Source organism: Maylandia zebra, linkage group LG19, assembly GCF_041146795.1.
Source record: "Maylandia zebra isolate NMK-2024a linkage group LG19, Mzebra_GT3a, whole genome shotgun sequence".
NCBI classification, from domain to species: domain Eukaryota; kingdom Metazoa; phylum Chordata; class Actinopteri; order Cichliformes; family Cichlidae; genus Maylandia; species Maylandia zebra.
The window spans coordinates 6838069-6865171 of record NC_135185.1 but is presented as its reverse complement, the minus strand read 5'-3'; the positions used below and the strand labels follow the sequence as shown (position 1 = coordinate 6865171).

At 38.9% G+C, this 27103-nt stretch overlaps 1 protein-coding gene and 1 long non-coding RNA gene across 3 annotated transcripts; one reads left to right on the top strand and one right to left on the bottom strand.

The window, feature by feature from the left end:
* The first annotated feature begins 660 nt into the window (after window positions 1–660).
* Window positions 661–26119, top strand: LOC101469570 (uncharacterized). Of its 2 annotated transcripts, none has more exons than XM_076877349.1 (7): window positions 661–735; window positions 6489–6535; window positions 8061–8171; window positions 8920–9033; window positions 9155–9308; window positions 10317–10477; window positions 10571–26119. In XM_076877349.1, the coding sequence occupies exons 1-7, from the start codon at window positions 678–680 to the stop codon at window positions 25190–25192; spliced, it is 15267 nt and encodes a 5088-aa protein (XP_076733464.1). In that variant the 5' UTR covers window positions 661–677; the 3' UTR covers window positions 25193–26119. The 2 variants fall into 2 exon arrangements, with proteins under 2 accessions (XP_076733464.1, XP_076733465.1); XM_076877350.1 differs by lacking the exon at window positions 661–735 and adding an exon at window positions 4080–4205.
* LOC143413918 (uncharacterized) lies at window positions 734–8143 on the bottom strand. The gene is made up of 3 exons (XR_013094479.1): window positions 8046–8143; window positions 2643–2772; window positions 734–1061 (listed from the first exon to the last, which is right to left on the bottom strand). It is a non-coding gene; the product is annotated as an uncharacterized LOC143413918 (long non-coding RNA).
* Window positions 26120–27103: the final 984 nt, after the last annotated feature.

Genomic DNA, 27103 nt, shown 5'->3' with positions numbered 1-27103 from the left:
AGTCCTGTAAATGCCTCCTGTGATCTATTTACAGCTTGTTCCGACCTCTCATCCACAGTTTATCAGCCTGGCAGACCAACATGACAGACTTTGGCTACATGCTACTATGTTCTGCTTTAAACTCTACAGTTTCCTGTCCACAAAAAGGGGTTTTAATTCAGTTATGGCTCCCTGGCAACTGTATGACCCCCCCTGTTATTGCTGGAACCAGAAACTAACATCGTGATGGTCCTTGTCAGATTAGGCCAATCAATGACACACTGACCAGAGGACAGCGGAAAAAGAGAAAGAGGAAGAGGAGGAGTAGAAGGAGAAGGAGAACCGAGGGATGCGCGTGGATGTGTGTTTGTTGAGGGAGGGGGGCAGCTCCTCCCATAATTAAGTTAGTGTGCTGCGCTGGAGGTCCATGTTTACGGGGCAGACGAAGTAGTTTCCTTCACTCTGTGGAGACTGCAGGAGAAGCTCTCTCACTCTCTTCTGTCTCTGGTTATTTCTGCAACTCATCCCTCACTGCGCTGCGACTGGCTGACCTACACGAGGACAAGACGGGGGGTGAAGAAGCAGCAGCAACACCTGCCTAATCCTTCACTGCTGCCGCCATCCCTCCGTCCGTTCCCGCTTCCTGCCCAGTCTTGGACCTCGTCTCCGCCGATCTCTCCGCCACCCCCGCTGCCATCATGTGCGACTGTTTCCACCTGGCCTTTCCCAACTGGCACGCTGCCTCCTCTGGGACGAGTGGGTATCGTTATCTTTACGCTCTCTGCTCTCCTCCCCCCCTTGTTTTTTCTCCGTATGACTTAGCCCGTTCTCCCCAGAGCAATTCGCCGATTGAGCAGCAGGGTTCAGTAGTGCAGTGGGAGAGATTTTGTTTGCGTGCGTGCGTGTGATGGAGAGAGGCAGTGAGCGAGTGTAAGGTGGTTGGTGCTGATGCTGAGCTGTGTTGCTGACCTGCAGTGAGTGCTGGGTGTGTCTGCAGAGCGCAGGGGAGTGTTTGAAGATGTCATCATCGAGAGGATGTCAGGCAGCTCTGCGTTTCTCTCCTGCTCTGTTTGAAGCGCAGCCTGAAAGGCAAACAGACCTGATATTTTTACCGTGGCAGTTCAGCAAATCAGGGTTAAAAATAGAAACATGACAACTTAGACTGAAATAAAAAAACGAACAAACACTGAAATGTGTACAAAAAACATGCCCAAAATTCCCAGGAATATCTGTGATGAAAAATGAATCCAACAGCTCTGTATAATTTAATCTTGCATCCTTTTTCCTACTAACTTGGTTACCATTTGGAGTTTAAATGAACCAGATATAAATTTGTTTGGGTCAGGGTTAGTGGGCTTGGACCATATATAGTTTATGTGCACATGTGAAATATTTTTAAATTAACATTTTGTAGGAAATAACCCTGTTACACATTTGCAACATGTATGAGTCATTCTGTGTTTTGAGTTGAGTGGATGTTTTCTGGTGCACGGACTTTCTTCTTAAAATGTGCCTTACAAGCATAATTAGGGAAGGTGTTCTTACCAAGGCTGCAAAAAGTCAAACAGTGTAATGAGTTTCAGCAACATAAAAGGCTGATCAGATATTCAGGGTCAGGAGAAAACGATAAGCACGCTTATCTGAAGTTTCTATCGGCCTAATTATGAAAAATGTGTTTATAATAAACAGGAAATCTGTGTTTTTCATTAGTGGACATCCACGATTACACGGTGAAGACATTCCTTACTGTCTTGAAAAATGATGAGTTAAGGGCTCAGCTGATGCTTGCTGTAAAAAGGAGCATGAAACATCACATTACTGCTCCCCCTTTCTATTTCCCACAGTTCTCCTCATTTACTTCCATCTCTACTCTGAATTAAATCTCCCTCAAAATGATGCGAGGTTTGTTTTGCTTTGAGAAGCTTCAGGCAACGCTCAAGGTCAAAGAGAGAGAGAAATAAAAAAAGAGAGACAGGGAGGAAGTTATCCGGATAAGTGGCTGATCAACAAGACACTGGAAGCCAAAACGAACAATCCTGATCCATTATGGAGTATCACGCCTGAGTTGGACAAATTCATTTTTAATATGTGTGGACTGTTCCCATGTTTATTTTTGTTTAACAGCATGTCGCGGGAACACGGGCAGATTAGGATGCAAATTCCAGAGCTGTGACGAAACTCGCTGTAAGTTTGAAGCAGATTAATAGATTGAAAGCATGCGCTTTGGAGTCTCATGTTAATATAATCCATGCAGAAAATCTAATTCAGCTTTTTTTCCCTCCCTTGACTAAAATCCTATTATATTTTGGATCCCAGCAAACTGCTTCCAACTAAAAGGAGCTTGTGTCTGACTGTTGCACAGGAAAAAACAAACAAAAACGGAGAGGAATCCAAATCCACGAGCACAAATAATGAGCTGTATTACTTTATATTAGTTTAGTGAAGACTTCAGGGAGCTTTTAAAACAGGAAACACAAAGTAGAGCAGAGGGTGGTTATGTAAGAGATGAGCTGAGGACAATACAACACGATACAGTTAGGATTTGCAATGCAATTCTACAGTTTAGATTTTTGTTTACGATCTTATTTGAATCTTTACCCACATAAACAAGAATATGTAGGTTTATATGCCATTGCATTGCATTATTTAGTTTAAGTGCTCACACATCAGTGTTGCTTGAAAGCAGACACGCCGGCCTGAGCCCGCAGAGATCAGCCACACCCAAATCCAGCACCAAATCATGCAGGTTCTGCACCACAAACGGCTTACTCATCTATGGAGGGTGCTTTGAATCTGAAAAATATAATAGAAAGTCAGATTGAAACATTAGGCTTTGCTTTCCTCTAACTTCTGATAAGTCAAACAAAAAATAAAAACTGTGCTCTCTGATTTTATTTTGACATGTTTAGTTGCAAATGTTCGGTGAATATGTGGGAAAGGAGTTTCTAAGAGTGCAGTGCCCGTAGCAGAGGCGGGAATAAAGAACATCCACCTTAAGTGGTGAATAACATAAGGAATGTATCAATCTGTCATTTCAGTCCCCCCGTAGTGTACAATGCACAAACACATCGCACACCATCCACAGTGAGTTACAGTTTTAACTGTGGATGAAAATCCAGATCAAATACTCCACAACACCATCACTGTGTTTCTGTATAATAACAGCACCAGGGTCTAGCCATGCTGGCACCTAAAGGCTGTATATTAAGGATGTAAGTTAAGGATGTGTATAAAGCTTACTTCTAGTGTAACACATGATGCTCACAAAGACAATTAGATGATGATGCTAAGCAAGCATCCTCTGTTTACCATCCCAGTTTTACATGTTTGTGTGCTATCATCTGTTGATTAGCACTACAATCAAACTGCAGTCAAGGTTAAAAGGCAGTCCTTCTATTAGCTGTTCAGAAAGTATCAGACCTAAACTGGTTGCCCGATGATGGATGGCACTAGATGGAAACTTCAGGTACTGCAAAACTTAAAATTAGCTGTGCCACAGCAATGGGAGCTCTTTTATGTCTTTACCCAAAAATCTGTTTACAGAGACTTCAGTGATTAATGGATCTTTAATGTGTTTGTGCTTAGGTTTGTTTACAGAAAAGACTCAATAAGAACTTATCAAGAATCTACTTAGTAACTCTTTTAACTACTTTAACTAATTCTTCTGATTTGTCAGTTTTTTTTTTAACCCACAGCTCTGACCAAACTGAACTTACACCTTGCAGTTTAATACTTATCACTGTTATTAATTTATTTACAATTTCTACCTGCGTAATGTGCTCTTACATATTTACAGAATTGTGATTTTTTTGTATACATCATGCAGTGTCAATAAACAAATCTTAATTTTCAGGATCTATTTCGTAGCTCTTCGATGATTAGCAATGAAACGTAAATTAAGTTTATTAAAGTACAAATGGTCTACATAGAGTTAGTGCATTACATATTCTCAAAATCTCCTTTTTTCTCTGAGTAACATGCAAAGAGTTAAATCTCTGAACCAAAGTTGTCTTGGGGGTTCTTGGAAAACAATATAGAGTGACACAACTTGAGGAAAGGTGTGACTGCGACCTTAAAGTGTCCCGCCTCCTTTGTCCGTCTTAGGCTGAAGAAATCATTTTATCCACTTCAGCAGCCACACTCACACCAGGAATGGTTAAGAGCAGTTTGGAGCTTTTCTTACTGACACAGTTTACGTTCAGGAGTTCAGCAAACAGCAGCTTAAGGTAGGTCAGCTGCTTGCTGTAACATCATGGGAAAATCTTTACTATTTTTGCCAGTCAGACCTGGTCTGAAAGAGAAGGATGTTGATGAGTGCATGAGAAGGATTCTTCTCTTTCACTCGCTAGTTCAGGTAATGGTGTAGGCGGCTGTAAGGACTCTCACATTTTTATGTTTTTTAACATGTCTAGACTGTGTTGTGCTCACTCACTGAGTTCACAGAGAAAATCTTTTGAGATGAATAGATATATGTTGATAAATGTCCTCTTATGCTATTTCTAATCACATGAATCCACAATGACTTTATCAGACGTGAAAAAAAGCTGAGCTGGATTGTCTTTTCATTGCTCTTAAACTGTCTTGAAGGCTTAACCTTGAGGCAGCAACACATCCTGATGCAGTAAGAGGTTTTTAAACCATCACTCTCTTGCCCGAACTTTCTTCTAATGCACTTACACAGGCTGTGAGAGCTCTTCACATGACATACATTACTGTAATGCAGCGGGTGGGGTGTCAGTGTGATGGTGAGTTGAGAAACTATATGGATCTACCATATACACAGGCCAAATGTTGCACATATTTCTGTTATTTTAAGTCATTCTGTTTTTCATTGATGGCTTTAAAAGAAAACTTACTACAATAATTTGTTTTTGCTTCAAATAAGACTTTTGCTTGTAAATTACGATGCGGTGTTTGCACTAATGAAGTTGACACTTTCATTATGGTTTTTTGAGCTCCAAATTTAGCCACAGTTTAGTGTTTTTTGAGGTTTTGTCCTGCAACATATCAGCTATGCCCAAATAAAACACCTAAAGCACCTAGACCAGCGTTATTCCTGCAATGAAAATGATTTGTTTGTCCATGTAGCATTAATTTATTCAACTTTAAGTTCTACTGACAGTACTTTTTTTTTATCAGTACTTATATTTTTTAGTCAACAATACTATAAAACTACAGAAATCATACTGTATGCCTGTGTAATTCTCCACTCGACAAGCCTTGTTTTAAATGTACAACATCCCTGAAACAAAGGAACTCTCAAAATAACGTTAACGAATGGTTTATTTAAAAAGGAATTAACTTGAATAGAGCAGGTAATAATTATAATCTGGTAACTTGATTAATTTGGAGTCAGACTTTCCCTTTTTGGCAGCCTTGATGGGCTAAGCTGAGAGGTTGCAAAGTCCAATCTGTGGGTCAATACAGTGGATCACTTAACAGAGGCAGCAGCTCCCTGGAGGGAATTATTGCCAGGAAGAACTCTAAATAGTCTAATCATCGGCTCCAGAGTCTCCGAGCCTCAAAACAACTGCCAGGGGTCAGACTGGGTGGAAGTCTTATGCTTTGTCTTTGTGCAAATCATTTCTGTATTTTTTTTTATTCATACAACAAAAGGATTATAAAACACAAGTGTGAGCTACTTTTACATGGTGTCGTTTTCATACGAATAGAGGACAGAGGACAAAGGACAGTGATCCCTCTTGAATCATCCCTATTTTTTTATATTTTTCATTTTTATGTTTTTATATCTGAACATTTTCAGGGGCGTGTCTTTTAATTGTCTTTTAACATGTCTTTTAAAGCCACTTAACACTGACCTATGACTTATTCAATTATGAAAAGGGACCCAACTCAAGAGATGAACCAGTGTCTTGATACTTAGCAAAGAATCAGTTCTTTAGGCACTTTGTTACAAAAACACATCATGTTTTTCTGACACCTGTCAGAGGATATTTCAAGCTATGTTTAAGAGTAAAGGTGGTCATCCCAAATATTCATATGCATTAGGATTGTACACACATCTGTTTTTTCCTTTTATACTGTATTTCCAATATATGTTTATACAAGTTTCAATGGATCTCTGCAGCTATTTCACATGTTCCTATCAAAATGTAAAGAAATGAAAGGTGGCTCAAGACTTTTGCACATTACTGTATAATCTGCTACAATTAAATAAATTTCAATATTATGAATCGTGTTCAGTGCATTTTATTTGCTGTTTTTGTAAACGGAGGAGTGTGATTTTTTTGCCAGGTGCCTTTTTGCATGACATATTTGAGGTTTTGTAGTAACAGGACAGACTTTGTTTAGCTGCTGTGTGACCGGACTAAAATCACTTAATGCGATTTTCTATTTATTTAGGGATTAATATGCAAAATATTTACGCAATAAACTTGTGCATGCAGAAAATGAAGCATTAGAGGTCAACAGTTTACGTTTAAAGTATTGCAATACACAGATGTCATATCAGATACTATGTTGTTGTGGTTTTTTTTTTTTCTGAACAGGACCTGGGCGACGGTTGCAAGGCCCAGAGCCTGCCACAGAGGACTCAGTAAGTGAATTTACTGTGACACAAAGTGACATGCTTGTTTTTTCTTCATTTCATTTCTTTGTTAGTTACTGTAAGTTTTGTGCTGTGACTTCATTTCATTCATTATTAATTTGAGCCATCTGCAGCTGGTGATATTGTCCACTTTAGTGCAGCTTTATATAATGATGTTGATTTTTTCAACATGAATACCGACATCTTTCCATGTGTCAGTATTCCTTCAAATTTTTGAAACCGGAGGGAAAAACTGTCACAACATAACATAACATAACATAACATAACATAACATAACATAACATAACATAACATAACATAACATAACATGAGGGCATTATATTGTGTAAGTAAATGTGTCACTGTGAATGAGTGACAAGGGAGTAGGTGGTCCTACTGGGTCATCAACACTGTGGAATAATAACATTAAAGCTGTTAAATCAATAGTTCATATACTTCAGACTATAAAATTTTACATTTACAGATGTGTGTATTATGTCCTTACTGTTTTTGTCCTGTTTTTATATTTTTCTTTTCATTTTAATCCCCCTTTTCCATATTTAGCACATTTTCACCAACAAACAGCTGAAATGTTTCATTCCATAGAAGGAAATCTACTGTACGTTCTCAACGTTGTCATATGTTTTTAGGATTTTGTATTATACAGTGACAACAGACTGTATGAAGTAACGCGTCTAGATCACCAAAGTGATCAACAGTTCAGTTTCTGTTTGAAGGCGGTCACATATTCCTGTGCCTTAAAACTGGATCCACCATGTTTGATTGATAGATTATGATGTTGATGTTGGAGTCTGAGCTAATAAATACTGAACAACAGTTATTTTAACTTTACAGCAAAGCAAATAGAGACAAGACTTAGTGCTAATGGAGACTTTGCACAGATAGGCAAATAACAACAACCCATTACAACTTACACTTTTTATCAGAGAAGAAATTTGTACAAATCAGTGTATAGTATTTATACAGATTGGCTGACTAATATTTGTGCTGCACTGAAAAATGATCACATCAGTCTAATATAAACAAGGCTGTCACCGATCATGGGCTAGCAGCTGAAAAACAACAACACACACACACACACACACACACACACACACACACACACACACACACACACACACACACACACACACACACAAAGTACACATGCACACAGTATTTTGCTCAAAGTGTTGGCCTGACAGACTAGCCAACGCTGCCATCTCAGGAAACACACCAATAATGTGACAGTTTTTAAATGCCAAATAGCTAAACACCCAGTCAGTGATGCTTTTGGCTAAACAAGGTGCTATCGCACTATCTGGGATCCAATTTTCCTCCATATCTTTTTTTTTTGTTGTTTATGCTGCAGGTGCAGCTGCATGAGTTTTAATAAGAAAACATTTTATATGCAGCTCAAGAAAATAGATGCTTTCTAGGCTTGATAATATCCAAATGAAATGATATGAAATTTCTTAGGGGTGATGATGAAAACAGGTTTGTTTTCATGTTTACTGACCTTATGTCCATGCAGATGTGTGATGAGCCATCTCAGTTCGCAGAGAGTGAGAGACCACGCCCACAAGGGTCATCTCCAGTTGAGGAGTATCCTGAGACTGAAAAATACAGTGACAGTGATAAAGAGGTACAGAGAAACACCACACATATTTTAAGTTACGTGTGCGCTTCATGTTTTAAGGTCCTACAACATCACTCGATCCCATATGAGTAAGCACTTGGCATGAACCAAGCTCAGCCCCCCCCCCCCCCCCCCCCCCCCAAACTTTTAGCTTGTTTAGTCTTGAAAATCCAGTTAAGACAATAGAACAGAACATTGTTTACAATACAACCATGTCCAAAAAAATCAGGCTTCTCTGGCAGAAATAACTGGCTTTCTTTTAATTCTTCACCTCAGCTGGGAAATTATAACGCTGCTACTTCACTGCATGTAAACTCACAGTTATTGAATAGTCTGCGTGTAAGTCAACGGTCTATTTTTCAGGCCAAAAAATAAATGAAGTTAGAAAAACAAACTTGTGACTGAAAGAAAGAAGTTTGTGTATTCGACTCAGTTATACTCACACGGCTGCATGTCCTGAAATGACAAAAAAAAAAGGTGAAACTGAAGAAGACTGTTTCTGGACAGCATCCACATGAAAATGTAGAAACTGTGAAAGATAACATTGTGTTTTTATTAGTTGTTCTATTACTTACTTTCTATTACTTATTTCTCTTTACAGATTTGTGTGCTAATGTGTGGTCCAAGATGAGCTCTGCATTGTATAATATTGCAATAACTTGGCTACTCCCCTGTATAAATGAATGTACCCTCCTGATCTGAGTATTATAAGATTACTTTTTAAACCCCTTTGCTCCTCTTAAACTCCTTTTAGTGTGAAGCAGAGCATGACCCACGCCACAAAGGTGGGACTGGAAAGAAAACTAAAAAGTCTGGGCTTGGGTCCATGTTTGAAAAGCGCTCTACTCCAAAGATGAGTAAACTCAAGGTGAGACATTTCTAGCTTTTCCTCTGTGTACTGCATTTGTAAATCCTTTCAAGCTATGCAACTGCAGAAAAAAAAAATCAGTGCTAAAGGTAAAATGACTGTCCTTTTTTTGCACTGGCAGGAAGCTGAGAGCCCTGAATCTGAGGTGATAGTGAAAACGGCCAAAGATGGATGTGCAGAGGGTCTCATTTATGGTGGAGGGGGAAAAGAAGGGATTTTCATTAAGGAAGTAGTGCCAGAGTCACCAGCCTCCAAAAATCTAAAACTGAAAGAAGGTAAACCTGCGGCTAAAAATTTGTCTCATTAAAATTATTATAGGTTTAAAGTCTCTATATTATTACATTACATTACTATGTATTATTACATTCTGTATTCTACTTGATTTTATGTTATGCTATTGTAGAATTTTTAATTTGCAATATTCAATTGACAATTACACTGCTCAAAAAATTAAAGGAACACTTTTAATAAGAGTAAAACATCAAGTCAGTCAAACTGCTGGGATACTGACGTGGTCAGATATGTAGCAGAGGGGCTTGCTAATCAGTTTCAGCTGCTTTGGTGCTAATGAAATCAACAACAGGTACACTAGAAGGGCAATGGTGCGACAAAACAGGAATGTTTTACAGGTTGAGGCAACCGAGATCCTGGGTTCCTCCTTGTAGGCAATGGTACCTGGAGGATGAATGAATTGATACCATTGACTGGTTCCTACACTCATCTGACCTAAATTCAACAGAACACCTCTGGGATGTTATGTTTCGGTCCATACAATGCTACCCCGTTGTAGGAACCTGGTAATGCCTTGGTCCAGATTTGGAAGGAGATCCCCCAGGACACCATCTGTTGTCTCACTGGAAGCATTGCCTGAATTTGTCATGCATGAATTCAAGCACAAAATGACACCCAACTACAACTGGCTGTCATTTTGAGCTGCTGCAATGAAATTTTGGCAAAATGGACTAGTCTGCTTTTTGAATTCAGCCCCCTGTAAGTTGATAATTTTTATTTCAATCAAATGATGAGGCCATTCATTCCTAACACATTACCCAGTTCTTATCAGCGTCGATATCCAGCATGATTTTTTTCCTCCCATTGAGATCTTATGTGTTTTCAAAGTGTTACTATAATTTTTTTAGCACTGTACGTTGAACACAAGCAAATGTTAATGTTATTCTTTATTTGATTTTTTTATTGAACACTTCAATTTTTATCAACTAAAAATGGGACTTAAAAGTCTGCTCATCAAAGTCCTTTTGAAATATTTTGTCTTGTCTACACAGGTGATCAGATTTTGAGTGCCACTGTGTATTTTGACAACATGTCATATGAGGATGCCATTCAGATTCTGGAGCATGCTCAGGCATATAAACTGAAGCTTTGCTTGAAGCGCAAGCCAGAGATCACAGAGACCGAACCAGCCATCGAATCTGACGTTATACCTGTAACTATTCTCAAAGTTGTCTGCTCAAACTCTTTGTTAGTTATTTTTATTTGTTAGTAACGACTTACCTTTAATTTTTATGCTTCTTAACAGGAAGAAGACCTCCACACTCCACAGATGAGAGAACAAGGAAAAACTAAAAGACGCGGAGAAGCTCGCATTTCGTGGCCCAAGTTTTCATCCTTTGGAAAAGGGCGAAAATCACGTTTTACAAGGTCTCACAGTTCCTCAGAGGCTGAGGAACAAAGAAAGCTTGAACTCAGCCCAACAACAAGCGACACAGAGTCACCAATAAAAACTCAGGATGCTCTCAAATACAAGAAAAAGCATAAAATAAAACTACCTGGTCTGACAAAGAGAGGCCGGATAAGTTCATCTGAGGAGCAGGACACAGATGTGCAAACTGGACAGATCAGTGGTGACACTCACCACACACAAGAATCTGATATGCTTTCACCTGAGTGCCTTGAAAGCCCCTCAGGAGAAATGCCTGAAGCCTATGTGAAAAAAGATCTGAAAGTAATGAAAGATGTGCAACTTGAAGAAACCAATCTAACGGTCCGTGAAGCTCAACCTATTCAACATAAGGTGGAACTTATCAGTATAGATAGCACTTTGAAAACAGCAGATTTAACTGTGGCTCTAGCAGATCAAGAAAGCCCCTCTCTTATCAAGTCCCCTGAGGGGAAAAAAAAGAAGAAAGAAAGGTCTGAATTAAAAATGAAAATTCTGGGGAAGGATAAATCACACAAGAAAGAAGCAAAAGCAAAATCGTCACCAAAAAGGCTAAAAACACTAGGGGCAAGTTTTGACTTAGCTGATCATCCTGAAAATGAAAAATCTGACTTAATCCCAAACTTTGAGTCACACACAGAAGATCCTGCTCTTTATGCTAAGGTGGAACATGATTTATCTGATGTTGCAGTTTCACAAAAAAATCCACAGAAAAGTGAAGCAAAAAGGCAGAAAGGCAAAGAAATCCAAGAAAAACACGAAGACAGAAGAACAGGGGAAACTGTCAAACTGACGAAACTCAGTTTGGGTGACGTTGGTGCTGAGGAAATCACAGATGATCCTTATAAGAGACTGGCAAAAAGCAGTGATTTCAGAACCCAACTTCCCAAACGGGAAGAGATTGAGATACCAGGTATGGAGGATAAGTCTGTGAAGACGAGCGCAAAAAGAATTAAAGAACCTAAGGTAAATTATACAGGACAGAATGGAGAATTTCAAGCGGAAACTGTGCAACTGTCAATTGATGTTGACAGTGTGAAAGAGGCAGTTTCTAAATTGCCTGGATATAAGCTGCCTAAAGTTGATACATCTGGCATGCCTATTCCAGAAGAAATTACTGTGATAGATGCAAATGCTCAAAGAATATCAGTGAAAACGCCTACAAAAGTGGTAGACACCAAAACAAAGCATGGAGCAAGTCTTACAAAGTTTGACACAACTTCTTCTCTAGAAATTTCCAAGACTACAGTTAAGCTGTCACAGATCACAACCGGGCAATTAACCTCAGAGGATCTTTTAACTGAAACAACAGTAAAAACTTATAAGGAACATGAAACTAAGAAAAAACAAAGCAGCAAAGAGATTAAAACTGGGACCTATAAAAGAGAAGATATTATAATACCAGGAAAGGAAAGTTTAGAGAAAGTATCTAGTCTTCAGGCACATGTGGCTGATGAAACACGAGGAACAGAGGGTATCAACTCTGAATATGAATCAGATAAGAAATCAAAGAAGGCAAAGATGACAGTGCCTAGCTTTGGGATAGCAAAGCCAGACATAAGAATCCCTAATATTGGAATTGTCTTGCCAAAACAAAATATCTTTCAGCAAAAAGGGGACACAACAAAAGGAGAAAAAGCTGAATTCCTCCGAGAAGTAACGACATCAAAAGATGAAATTAAAAAAGAAAAGGGGCAGAGTGAAGGAGTTGTATGTGAGGTTGTGATTCCTGAACTCGATAGCATTGAATACATTGACTCAGTAGATGGTTCACCAGCCAAAAAGGACAATGGCATTAGGCTTACAGGTTTTGATGTAAATCTTGAGTCAAAAACAAACGTGGATATTTCCCTGGCAAAAAGTGCAGAAACTGAAGAGCATGCAGTTAAATTGCCTCAATTTGGAGCTATTACTACATACATCAGTGTAAATGTGCCCGATGGAGATAAGCCTATAAACACTGATGAAGCTGAGACAAAAACTCTTGAAAGAGAGGGAAAGGGTAGCAAGTTTAAAGTGCCAAATGTTGGTATCTCCATGCCAAGGGCGAAAGGAATAAAAACGGATTCAAGTCTATCAAAGAAAGGTGTAGCTGTGACACCACCGCCTGAGACCGACGTTACACTTGGAAGTGTAGATGTTTGTATTGCAGAACGAATAATGGAGGCAGAAAAATATGACCAGGAAATAAAACATCCTCGGGCAGAAGGTGATTTTGATAGGCAAGGAGGCAAGTTCAAGATGCCAAAGTTAGGAATTGCAATGCCGAAAATAAAAGGGTCTGAATTTGACTTCAGTGCATCAGAGAAAAATGAAGATATGAAACTGTCAGAAACAAAACGGAAGGTGAAACCCTCTGATGCCGAAATTAGAGCTCCTGAAATGAAAGTTGTAGAAAAGTATGTAGACGAATCACCATCAAAATTTAAGATGCCAACATTCAAGCTACCTAAATTTGGATCTCCTGTGGCCAACACCAGTCATGAAGTACATGATAAATTAAAAGACATTGAAATTTGTGAAACACAGCTGAAATCAACTGAAGGTGTCAATGTTAACATTCCAACACCAAATACTGATATTGTGGGATCATCTATTGATGTGAAAACAGTTGATGTCAAACCACAGACTGGAATTAAAACTAAAATCGATGTAAGTCTTGGGAGTGCAGAAGCTTTCTTTCCCCAGGAAAAGACTGGAGATGAAACCGAAGTACATGAAAGCAAGTTCAAATTGCCAAAATTTGGAATAACAATGCCAAAAGTAAAAGGACCAGAAGTTGATTTTAACTTATTGAAGAGAGATGTAGATGAAACACTTGAAGAAGCCAAAACTGATGCTGAACGTAAAAAACCCTCTGCTCAAATGGAAACCGAAGATCCTGATATTGAAGATCTGACAAAGGACAATGAGAACTCACTTTCAAAATTTAAGATGCCCACATTCAAACTACCAAAATTTGGAGTTGGTATCCCAAGTGCCACAACAGAAATACCTGATTTGGACACAGGTATCAAAATAGAAGGTGCTGATATTAGTATCCCTGAACAGGTTCTTGAAGTGAACATAGCAGCACCCAGCATTGAATTAAAAGAACATGAAGGCAAAGGAAGTAAGTTCAAATTGCCAAGTCTTGGATTTTCTGTCCCTCAAACAAAAGGACCGGACTTTGATTTAAATTCTTCAAAGAAAAGCATAGATATTACTCTTCCAGAAGCTGAAGTCAAACTCCCTGATGTTGAAGTTGAAAAAAATTCTGCTGAGGTTGAAATGAAAATTGAGACTAAGGAAAAAAAAGAATCACTATCAAAGGTTAAGATGCCAACATTCCACTTACCAAAACTTGGCATTGGTATCACAAGTGCAACAGCAAAAGTACCGGATATGGACAAATGTATCAAAATAGATGGTGCTGATATTAGTATCCCCGAAGAGGTTCTTGAAGTTAACATAGCAGCACCCAGCACTGAATTGAAAGAGCCTTCAATCTCCTTGAAAACCAGTGGATATGAACATGAAGTAAAAGGAAGTAAGTTCAAACTGCCAAGTCTTGGATTTTCTGTCCATCAAGACAAAGCGCCTGACATTGATTTAAGCTCATCAAAGCAAGACGTACATATTACACTTCCAGAAGCTACAGCTGAAGTCAAGCTCCATGATGTTGAAGTAGAGAAACCTTCTGTTGAAACTGAAATTGAAGCTCCTGAGTTCAAAGTTGAGACAAAAGACAAGAAAGGATCACCATCAAAGTTTAAGATGCCTCCATTCCAATTACCCAAATTTGGCATTGGTATCACAAGTGCAACAGCAGAGGTACCGGATATGGAGAAAGGTATCAAAATAGAAGGTGCTGATATTGAGATTCCTGAAGAGGTTCTTGAAGTTAACATTGCAGCACCCAGCACTGAATTGAAAGAACTTCCAATCTCCTTGGAAACCAGTGAATCTGAATATGATGGAAAAGGAAGTAAGTTCAAGCTGCCAAGTCTTGGATTGTCTGTCCCAAAAAGAAAAGGGCCTGACACTGATTTAAGCTTATCAAAGAAAGATGTAGATGTTACACTTCCAGAAGCTAAAGCTAAAGTCACACTCCCTGATATGGAAGTGGAAACTGAAGCTCCTGAGTTCAAAGTTGAGACAAAAGACAAAAAAGGATCACCATCAAAGTTTAAGATGCCAACATTCAAATTACCCAAATTTGGTGCCCGTGACACAAGTGCAACAGCAGAGGTACCGGATATGGACAAAGGCATAAAAATAGATGGTGGTGATATTAGTATCCCTGAAGAGGTTCTTGAAGTTAACATAGCAGCACCCAGCACTGAATTCAAAGAACCTTCACTCACCCTGAAAACTACAGGAGCTGAACGTGAAGGCAAAGGAAGTAAGTTCAAACTGCCAAGTCTTGGATTGTCTGTCCCTGAAACCAAAGTACCTGACATTGATTTAAGCTTATCGAAGAAAGACGTAGATGTTACATATCCAGAAGCCAAAGCTGAAGCCAAACTCCCTGATTTTGAAGTAGAGAAACCTTCTGTTGAAGTGGAAACTGAAGCTCCTGAGTTCAAAGTTGAGACAAAAGATAAAAAAGGATCACCATCAAAATTTAAGATGCCTACATTCAAATTACCCAAATTTGGCATTGGTATCCCAAGTGCCACAGCAAAAGTACCTGATTTGGACACAGATGTTAAAGTAGATGGTGGTGATATTAGTATCCCTGAGGAGGTTCTTGAAGTCAACATTGCAGCACCCAGCACTGAATTCAAAGAACCTTCACTCACCCTGAAAACTGCAGGAGCTGAACATGAAGGCAAAGGAAGTAAGTTCAAACTGCCAAGTCTTGGATTGTCTGTCCCTCAAGCCAAGGGACCTGACATTGATTTAAGTTTATCAGAGAAAGACGTAGAAGTTACACTTCCAGAAGCCAACGCTGAAGTCAAACTCCGTGATGTTGAAATTGAAAAATCTTCTGTTGAAGTGGAAATTGAAGCTCCTGAGATAAAGATTGAAACAAAGGGAAAGAAAGGATCACCATCAAAGTTTAAGATGCCAACATTCCAATTGCCAAAATTTGGAGTGGGTATCACAAGTACAACAGCAGAGGTACCGGATATGGAGAAAGGCATAAAAATAGATGGTGCTGATATTGAGATTCCTGAAGAGGTTCTTGAAGTTAACATAGCAGCACCCAGCACTGAATTCAAAGAACCTTCACTCACCCTGAAAACTGCAGGAGCTGAACATGAAGTAAAAGGAAGTAAGTTCAAACTGCCAAGTCTCGGATTGTCTGTCCCAAAAACAAAAGGGTCTGACATTGATTTAAGCTTATCGAAGAAAGACGTAAAAGTTACACTTCAAGAAGATAAAGCTGAAGTCAAACTCCCTGATGTTGAAGTAGAGAAACCTTCTGTTGAAGTGGAAATTGAAGCTCCTGAGATAAAGATTGAAACAAAGGGAAAGAAAGGATCACCATCAAAGTTTAAGATGCCAACATTCCAATTTCCAAAATTTGGAGTGGGTGTCACAAGTGCAACAGCAGAGGTACCGGATATGGACAAAGGCATAAAAATAGATGGTGCTGATATTAAGATTCCTGAAGAGGTTCTTGAAGTTGGCGTTGCAGCACCCAGCACTGAATTAAAAGAACCTTCAATCTCCTTGAAAACCAGTGGATATGAACATGAAGTAAAAGGAAGTAAGTTCACACTGCCAAGTCTTGGATTGTCTGTCCCAAAAACCAAAGGGCCTGACATTGATTTAAGCTTATCGAAGAAAGACGTGCATGTTACACTTCCAGAAGCCAAAGCTGAAGTCAAACTCCCTGATGTTGAAGTAGAGAAACCTTCTGTTGAAGTGGAAATTGAAGCTCCTGAGTTCAAAGTTGAGACAAAAGATAAAAAAGGATCACCATCAAAATTTAAGATGCCTACATTCAAATTACCCAGATTTGGCATTGGTATCCCAAGTGGTACAGCAAAAGTACCTGATTTGGACACAGATGTTAAAGTAGAAGGAGCTGATATTAGTATACCTAAAGAGGTTCTTGAAGTTAACATAGCAGCACCCAGCACTGAATTCAAAGAACCTTCACTCACCCTGAAAACTACAGGAGCTGAACATGAAGGAAAAGGAAGTAAGTTCAAACTGCCAAGTCTTGGATTGTCTGTCCCTCAAGCCAAAGGACCAGATATCAATTTAAGTTTATCAAAGAAAGATGTAGATATTACACTTCCAGAAGCCAAAGCTGAAGTCAAGCTCCCTGATGTTGAAGTTGAAAAACCTTCTGTTGAAGTGGAAATTGAAGCTCCTGAGATAAAGATTGAAACAAAGGGAAAGAAAGGATCACCATCAAAGTTTAAGATGCCAACATTCCAATTGCCAAAATTTGGAGTGGGTGTCACAAGTTCAACAGCAGAGGTACCGGATATGGACAAAGGCATAAAAATAGATGGTGCTGATATTGAGATTCCTGAAGAGGTTCTTGAAGTTAACATTGCAGCACCCAGCACTGAATTAAAAGAACCTTCAATCTCCTTGAAAACCAGTGGATCTGAACATGAAGGAAAAGGAAGTAAGTTCAAACTGCCAAGTCTTGGATTGTCTGTCACAAAAACCAAAGGGCCTGACATTGATTTAAGCTTATCAAAGAAAGATGTAGATGCTGCACTTCCAGAAGCTAAAGCTGAAATCAAACTCCCTGATGTTGAAGTAGAGAAACCTTCTGTTGAAGTGGAAATTGAAGCTCCTGAGTTCAAAGTTGAGACAAAAGACAAAAAAGGATCACCATCAAAGTTTAAGATGCCTACATTCAAATTACCCAGATTTGGCATTGGTATCCCAAGTGCCACAGCAAAAGTACCTGATTTGGACACGGATGTTAAAGTAGATGGTGGTGATATGAGTATCCCTGAAGAGGTTCTTAAAGTTAACATAGCAGCACCCAGCACTGAATTCAAAGAACCTTCACTCACCCTGAAAACTACAGGAGCTGAACATGAAGGAAAAGGAAGTAAGTTCAAACTGCCAAGTCTTGGATTGTCTGTCCCTCAAGCCAAAGGACCAGATATCAATTTAAGTTTATCAAAGAAAGATGTTGATGTTACACTTCCAGAAGCCAAAGCTGAAGTCAAACTCCGTGATGTTGAAATTGAAAAACCTTCTGTTGAAGTGGAAATTGAAGCTCCTGAGATAAAGATTGAAACAAAGGGAAAGAAAGGATCACCATCAAAGTTTAAGATGCCAACATTCCAAATTCCAAAATTTGGAGTGGGTGTCACAAGTGCAACAGCAGAGGTACCGGATATGGACAAAGGCATAAAAATAGATGGTGCTGATATTGAGATTCCTGAAGAGGTTCTTGAAGTTGGCGTTGCAGCACCCAGCACTGAATTAAAAGAACCTTCAATCTCCTTGAAAACCAGTGGATCTGAACATGAAGGAAAAGGAAGTAAGTTCAAACTGCCAAGTCTTGGATTGTCTGTCGCAAAAACCAAAGGGCCTGACATTGATTTAAGCTTAACGAAGAAAGATGTAGATGCTGCACTTCCAGAAGCTAAAGCTGAAGTCAAACTCCCTGATGTTGAAGTAGAGAAACCTTCTGTTGAAATTGAAGCTCCTGAGTTCAAAGTTGAGACAAAAGATAAAAAAGGATCACCATCAAAATTTAAGATGCCTACATTCAAATTACCCAGATTTGGCATTGGTATCCCAAGTGGTACAGCAAAAGTACCTGATTTGGACACGGATGTTAAAGTAGATGGTGCTGATATTAGTATCCCTGAAGAGGTTCTTGAAGTTAACATAGCAGCACCCAGCACTGAATTCAAAGAACCTTCACTCACCCTGAAAACTGCAGGAGCTGAACATGAAGGAAAAGGAAGTAAGTTCAAACTGCCAAGTCTTGGATTGTCTGTCCCTCAAGCCAAAGGACCAGATATCGATTTAAGTTTATCGAAGAAAGATGTTGATGTTACACTTCCAGAAGCCAAAGCTGAAGTCAAACTCCGTGATGTTGAAATTGAAAAACCTTGTGTTGAAGTGGAAATTGAAGCTCCTGAGATAAAGACAGAAACAAAGGGAAAGAAAGGATCACCATCAAAGTTTAAGATGCCAACATTCCAAATTCCAAAATTTGGAGTGGGTGTCACAAGTGCAACAGCAGAGGTACCGGATATGGACAAAGGCATAAAAATAGATGGTGCTGATATTAAGATTCCTGAAGAGGTTCTTGAAGTTGGCGTTGCAGCACCCAGCACTGAATTAAAAGAACCTTCAATCTCCTTGAAAACCAGTGGATATGAACATGAAGGAAAAGGAAGTAAGTTCAAACTGCCAAGTCTTGGATTGTCTGTCCCTCAAGCCAAAGGACCAGATATCAATTTAAGTTTATCAGAGAAAGATGTAGATATTACACTTCCAGAAGCCAAAGCTGAAGTCAAGCTCCCTGATGTTGAAGTTGAAAAACCTTCTGTTGAAGTGGAAATTGAAGCTCCTGAGATAAAGATTGAAACAAAGGGAAAGAAAGGATCACCATCAAAGTTTAAGATGCCAACATTCCAATTGCCAAAATTTGGAGTGGGTGTCACAAGTGCAACAGCAGAGGTACCGGATATGGACAAAGGCATAAAAATAGATGGTGCTGATATTGAGATTCCTGAAGAGGTTCTTGAAGTTAACATTGCAGCACCCAGCACTGAATTAAAAGAACCTTCAATCTCCTTGAAAACCAGTGGATCTGAACATGAAGGAAAAGGAAGTAAGTTCAAACTGCCAAGTCTTGGATTGTCTGTCCCAAAAACCAAAGGGCCTGACATTGATTTAAGCTTATCAAAGAAAGATGTAGATGCTGCACTTCCAGAAGCTAAAGCTGAAATCAAACTCCCTGATGTTGAAGTAGAGAAACCTTCTGTTGAAGTGGAAATTGAAGCTCCTGAGTTCAAAGTTGAGACAAAAGACAAAAAAGGATCACCATCAAAGTTTAAGATGCCTACATTCAGATTACCCAGATTTGGCATTGGTATCCCAAGTGCCACAGCAAAAGTACCTGATTTGGACACGGATGTTAAAGTAGATGGTGGTGATATGAGTATCCCTGAAGAGGTTCTTAAAGTTAACATAGCAGCACCCAGCACTGAATTCAAAGAACCTTCACTCACCCTGAAAACTACAGGAGCTGAACATGAAGGAAAAGGAAGTAAGTTCAAACTGCCAAGTCTTGGATTGTCTGTCCCTCAAGCCAAAGGACCAGATATCAATTTAAGTTTATCAAAGAAAGATGTTGATGTTACACTTCCAGAAGCCAAAGCTGAAGTCAAACTCCGTGATGTTGAAATTGAAAAACCTTCTGTTGAAGTTGGAATTGAAGCTCCTGAGATAAAGATTGAAACAAAGGGAAAGAAAGGATCACCATCAAAGTTTAAGATGCCAACATTCCAAATTCCAAAATTTGGAGTGGGTGTCACAAGTGCAACAGCAGAGGTACCGGATATGGACAAAGGCATAAAAATAGATGGTGCTGATATTAAGATTCCTGAAGAGGTTCTTGAAGTTGGCGTTGCAGCACCCAGCACTGAATTAAAAGAACCTTCAATCTCCTTGAAAACCAGTGGATATGAACATGAAGGAAAAGGAAGTAAGTTCAAACTGCCAAGTCTTGGATTGTCTGTCCCTCAAGCCAAAGGACCAGATATCAATTTAAGTTTATCAAAGAAAGATGTAGATATTACACTTCCAGAAGCCAAAGCTGAAGTCAAGCTCCCTGATGTTGAAGTTGAAAAACCTTCTGTTGAAGTGGAAATTGAAGCTCCTGAGATAAAGATTGAAACAAAGGGAAAGAAAGGATCACCATCAAAGTTTAAGATGCCAACATTCCAATTGCCAAAATTTGGAGTGGGTGTCACAAGTGCAACAGCAGAGGCACCGGATATGGACAAAGGCATAAAAATAGATGGTGCTGATATTGAGATTCCTGAGGAGGTTCTTGAAGTTAACATTGCAGCACCCAGCACTGAATTAAAAGAACCTTCAATCTCTTTGAAAACCAGTGGATCTGAACATGAAGGAAAAGGAAGTAAGTTCAAACTGCCAAGTCTTGGATTGTCTGTCCCAAAAACCAAAGGGCCTGACATTGATTTAAGCTTATCAAAGAAAGATGTAGATGCTGCACTTCCAGAAGCTAAAGCTGAAATCAAACTCCCTGATGTTGAAGTAGAGAAACCTTCTGTTGAAATTGAAGCTCCTGAGTTCAAAGTTGAGACAAAAGATAAAAAAGGATCACCATCAAAATTTAAGATGCCTACATTCAAATTACCCAGATTTGGCATTGGTATCCCAAGTGGTACAGCAAAAGTACCTGATTTGGACACGGATGTTAAAGTAGATGGTGGTGATATTAGTATCCCTGAAGAGGTTCTTGAAGTCAACATTGCAGCACCCAGCACTGAATTCAAAGAACCTTCACTCACCCTGAAAACTGCAGGAGCTGAACATGAAGGAAAAGGAAGTAAGTTCAAACTGCCAAGTCTTGGATTGTCTGTCCCTCAAACAAAAGGGCCTGACATTGATTTAAGTTTATCAAAGAAAGATGTAGATGTTACACTTCCAGAAGCCAAAGCTGAAGTCAAACTCCGTGATGTTGAAATTGAAAAACCTTGTGTTGAAGTGGAAATTGAAGCTCCTGAGATAAAGACAGAAACAAAGGGAAAGAAAGGATCACCATCAAAGTTTAAGATGCCAACATTCCAAATTCCAAAATTTGGAGTGGGTGTCACAAGTGCAACAGCAGAGGTACCAGATATGGACAAAGGCATAAAAATAGATGGTGCTGATATTAAGATTCCTGAAGAGGTTCTTGAAGTTGGCGTTGCAGCACCCAGCACTGAATTAAAAGAACCTTCAATCTCCTTGAAAACCAGTGGATATGAACATGAAGTAAAAGGAAGTAAGTTCACACTGCCAAGTCTTGGATTGTCTGTCCCAAAAACCAAAGGGCCTGACATTGATTTAAGCTTATCGAAGAAAGATGTGCATGTTACACTTCCAGAAGCCAAAGCTGAAGTCAAACTCCCTGATGTTGAAGTAGAGAAACCTTCTGTTGAAGTGGAAATTGAAGCTCCTGAGTTCAAAGTTGAGACAAAAGATAAAAAAGGATCACCATCAAAATTTAAGATGCCTACATTCAAATTACCCAGATTTGGCATTGGTATCCCAAGTGGTACAGCAAAAGTATCTGATTTGGACACGGATGTTAAAGTAGATGGTGCTGATATTAGTATCCCTGAAGAGGTTCTTGAAGTCAACATAGCAGCACCCAGCACTGAATTCAAAGAACCTTCACTCACCCTGAAAACTGCAGGAGCTGAACATGAAGGAAAAGGAAGTAAGTTCAAACTGCCAAGTCTTGGATTGTCTGTCCCTCAAACAAAAGGGCCTGACATTGATTTAAGTTTATCAAAGAAAGATGTAGATGTTACACTTCCAGAAGCCAAAGCTGAAGTCAAGCTCCCTGATGTTGAAATTGAAAAACCTTCTGTTGAAGTTGGAATTGAAGCTCCTGAGATAAAGATTGAAACAAAGGGAAAGAAAGGATCACCATCAAAGTTTAAGATGCCAACATTCCAAATTCCAAAATTTGGAGTTGGTGTCACAAGTTCAACAGCAGAGGCACCGGATATGGACAAAGGTATGAAAATAGATGGTGCTGATATTGAGATTCCTGAAGAGGTTCTTGAAGTTGGCGTTGCAGTACCCAGCACTGAATTAAAAGAACCTTCAATCTCCTTGAAAACCAGTGGATATGAACATGAAGTAAAAGGAAGTAAGTTCAAACTGCCAAGTCTTGGATTGTCTTTCCCTCAAACAAAAGGGCCTGACATTGATTTAAGCTTATCGAAGAAAGATGTAGATGTTACAGTTCCAAAAGCCAAAGCTGACAAAGCTGGTAAGGCCCCTGAGGAAGACATCAGCATTGATGTTCCCGGAGTTGATGTCATACTACCAGAAGTCAAAACAGATGTACATCTTCCAGATACCGACCTTAAAGAATCCTCACATATTATCATAGAGGGGGGAACCGATACAAACCTTGAGGCTAAATTGAAAAAGCCAAGATTTTCATTGCCAAAATTTTCATTTTCCAAGCAAAGTGTAAAAGACCCTGAAGTCGATATCAGTCTCCCAAAAACTGATGTTATTTTTCTGCAAGGTGATATAGTCAAACAACCTGACAATGAGTTCAGTATGGAAGTAAGTGATGTGAATAAAGGAATTAAAATTGATGCAGCACCCGGCATTGACTCTGAAGGTTTAGCTGTAGATGTGAAAGCTAAAGGAGGTGAGATATCTGGAAGCAAGTTTAAAATGCCAAATCTGGCCATCTCAATGACCAAAGTTAAAAGTCCTGAAACAGATTTAAGTTTATCAAAGAAAGATGTTGATATTTCCTTACCAGAGGTAACAGCTGACATCAAACTACTACATATTGAAGGCAAAGAAACTGAGGGTTCTACTTCATTACCGGAAACACCTACAAATGAGGCCGAAGTCAAGTCAAAACGACCAAGTTGGACATTTCCAAAATTTTCCTTTTCAAGGACAGCCGATAAGGCCCCAGCTATTGATGTCAAAATTGAAACACCCAAAGCTGAGATTATATCAAGCAAAACAGAAGTCTGTCTAGCAGAAGCTGAAATCAAAGGACCTTCAATGGAAGAACCACCTGCTGAAGAAACTGAAACAAACTTGAAAAAACCTAAATTTTCACTTCCGAGATTTTCTTTTTCAAAGTCAAGTATTAAAGAATCGGAGTTAAGTGATGAGCTTCCACAAGCTGATGTTTCTGTTTCAGAGGGAGAAATAAAAGTTAAACAACCTGAAATGGAAATTAAAGCTCCTGAGAAAGAAGCTGGGCAAGGAAGCCCATTTAAGTTCCCAAATTTAGGCATTGTACAAACAAAACCAAAAGGACCTGAAGTGGATTTAAAATCATCAATAAACAATGTTGACAGCAAACGGCCAGAAATAAAAGCAGAGGTCAAAATCTCAGAAGAAGTCAAACAATCGTCATCTAGTTTGGGAATCAAGTCTTCTGAGACAAAAGCAAAATCAAAAGATGCTGAAGGATCCCCTTTAAAAGAAAAAATTTCACCACTGAAAATGCCAAAATTTAGCAGTGCTTCCTTTGACGTTACCATGGAAGCACCCAAAACAGGAAAAGTAATTGACATTCATGGATCTAAACCTAAGGAGGATATTTCTGTCACCGACAAAGATTCGATTGTTAATATTAAAATGGATTATTCCAAAGGTATAATATCAGAATCCGAAACACCCAAGACTGAGACTGATGTTGTGGGTCTTCCATCACCAAGTAAATTCAAACTACCATCTTTTAAAATGCCCAGGCTTAGCTTCTCAAAGTCTAAACCTGAAGAGGAACAGCTTCCTGCTGAAATAGAAGATAAAGAAGCTCAACTGGAAATGGAAGTTGAAACAAAAGGAGAAAGTAAATCACCAAAAATGATTCTGACATCATTTGGTGAGATCCTAAAGACTATTGATGTTGAATTTGATGTTCCAAAAGCAGACCAAGTTGAAGAAAATCTTGTAGTCTCAAAAGAAGTTCAAGAAATAGGCGAACATGCTGGAAAGCAATTAGAAGCAAAGGAAAAAGGAACAAGTACCATACAAGATATTTCCAAGAGTCCCGAGAGGACAGGTTGGTTTAAATTTCCTAAGTTTGGCCTGTCTTCCCCTTCAGAAGCCCCCAGTGCTCCTGAGAAATGTGAACAAAAGGATGAAAAGAGTCCAGTAGGGGGAATGGGGGACGAGGAAATTAGCCCCACCTTTTCTGTCCAATCATCGGATGCCTTCGCTGATATAAGTTCTGCAGTCACAAGTGAGCATGTTGGCCCATCCATATCTTCCCCAACAAAGGTAACTGTCAAATATTCTGATCCAAATGTTGCTACTGAGCTTGAAGAGACACACAGTAACATCTTTACTTCGGCCACGAGGACTGAACTGATCTCAGTTCAGCCTAACTTACCGGAGAAAATCACTATTCTGTCCTCTGGAATATCATCGTCATCAGAAGACACGTGCAGATTGGAATCGAGAAAACTACACGTCATTACAACAAATATACAAGCAACCCCAGAAGCACAGCATGCCCAGTTACTAACTGATATTGAAGCTGAATTAGCTGAAGGCCTTCCCTTAAAATCAGAAGCTAATGAAACTACATCATGGACTGTGGAAGGCTCAGACAGTGGCAACAGAGCGGTGTTTGAGAGGCACTTAGTGACGAAAACCTCAACTGAAAGAAGTGAAAGCAGAGAGACAATTGTTATAACCAAACAAATTACTCATGTATTTGACTCTTCTGAGCCCATCTCTGGTGAGACAGCGTCATCTATACAGCGACTGAGAGACTCTGTGCACTCTGAGAAAATGAGGTTCTTTGACGATGCTGAGAAGTGAGGCAACTGGAAATAATTCATGTGTAAAGATACTATTTCTCTTTGCCTAGACCTGAATGTCAGAGGAGACAAGTGAATGAAAACATGCTGGAAACTGGGAAAGGAAGTTAGCATGTTTAACTTACCGATCACAGAGAACAATCTGTCAGTGTTCAGGCATTACAACATGATGGTGATGTGCTGTGCTATGATGCTGACCTACAAAAGAAATATGCATTCCTGTAATTCACGCTGACAGTCTGTTGAAGATACTAACAATGTGTATAACTGTGTCCTTACTTCAAATTGTAGCAAGGCCTTAGCAAATATCCTTGCTCAAGATGCAGAATGTTTGACTTTTGCTTACCAAAATCTCTAAAACTCATTTTGCAGTTTTTCACTATTGACTAATTTACTTGTGTGTGTACTTTACAAAATGATAATCACCAGTGCCGTCAACTAAAATTTCTGACTGTTTGAGACTGATGCAAAAATCAATTTATTTTACTGACATTCCAAATTGTGTTTACAGTAATTTCACTATAACGCTTACAGTATATACAAACTACAATAGCATAATGCAGTTAAGATAGAACAAAGAATATGTACGTATTGCACCAAGATACTGTTGTCGCTGTAGCTAAAATGTAAAGAGACAATAGCAATGCAAAGCTGAAATGAAAAGCGTATGATCAAACAGAGCAAATGTACTGCTAAAACTATATTTTTTATTAATACTTTGCTACTTTGAACCTAATTTGCCACACTAGAAATCTGTCTGGACTCTGTTTTCTTTCCATATCTCTGTACAAAGTGGGGCTATTGAACCGGCTATATAAATAGCTTTTAATGACCTTTGAAATTTTATTGGATAACTGCTCATGTTTGTATTCTGATAGGCTTTAACTTAACTTGTTTGCAAAGTTATAGACAATAAATGCTATTATATCCAAAACTATGTTTGTGTGTGTGTTTGTGTGTCTATAGTGAAATTAATAAAAAGCACAGTTTTCAATCTGTAGTCAATATGTTTGCACACTAGATGGAGACAAAGTTCATAACTATGGTAACATATCATCACGAATATGCTTCATGTTATATACAGATAATTCACAGTTTACTGTGTGAATAAGTCCCTGTGCACAGTGTGAAACTTCTGTGTTAGCTTAACTACAGATTTCCTTGTTATGGCCTTTTTTACAGCAATTGAAATTCCTTCACAAACCTCATTTAAATATCATGAAATATACAGAACAAGAAAAAAAAGCTTCTTCCACTCCAACTTTGAAAATGTAAAACGTATCAGTATACCTTACAATTACACCATAGCGTGCCAACTATCAAGCACTCACTCGTTGTCTACGCTCACCGAATTGTTATGTGCTGCCTTCAAGAGCGTCCCGTCACTTCCTTCTTTCTTCCGGAAACGATGTTAAAATTATTGCTGGTGCAGGTTTCTCGCGTCCTGTGTTTCACAGAGAAACTGCATGTGTATAAAATTAGACCCTAATCACACATTGGCCATAAATGTGTCTCACAGCATCAAAATATTCATCAACTCTAATTAAAACATAGTTTGTCAAATGGAAATATCCAACAGACTCTTGTAGGAAATTTGAAACGAATGTGTCTTGCAAGTCGTTTTTCTTTGTCATCTAAGAAACATCAACTACACGTATGTGGACATGTGTATCAATAATATGTACATCATAAAGTTGTTTCCAAATTTATTTTAAAACCATGTTCTTTTAAAAGAACTTACTGGTGTCTATCTTTCATCTAGACACTGAACCTATTTGCAGTGACTATTTAAGTCTCAGAAACATTAAACCATCTACATCAGGAATGCCAAACTTATTTTATATCCTGGGTGTCTCAAACATAATAAATATAGCAGAGAGTAAAAAAGGGTAAAAACCCTTTCTGCTATTTT

Bases quoted from the DNA above. Each gene is read 5' to 3' on its own strand.
- LOC101469570 (XM_076877349.1), top strand. From the start codon at position 678: ATGTGCGACTGTTTCCACCTGGCCTTTCCCAACTGGCACGCTGCCTCC. The intron at 9,309-10,316 runs GTAAACCTGCGG...TTGTCTACACAG, and splicing joins AAATCTAAAACTGAAAGAAG to GTGATCAGATTTTGAGTGCC. The intron at 10,478-10,570 runs GTAACTATTCTC...GCTTCTTAACAG, and splicing joins TCGAATCTGACGTTATACCT to GAAGAAGACCTCCACACTCC.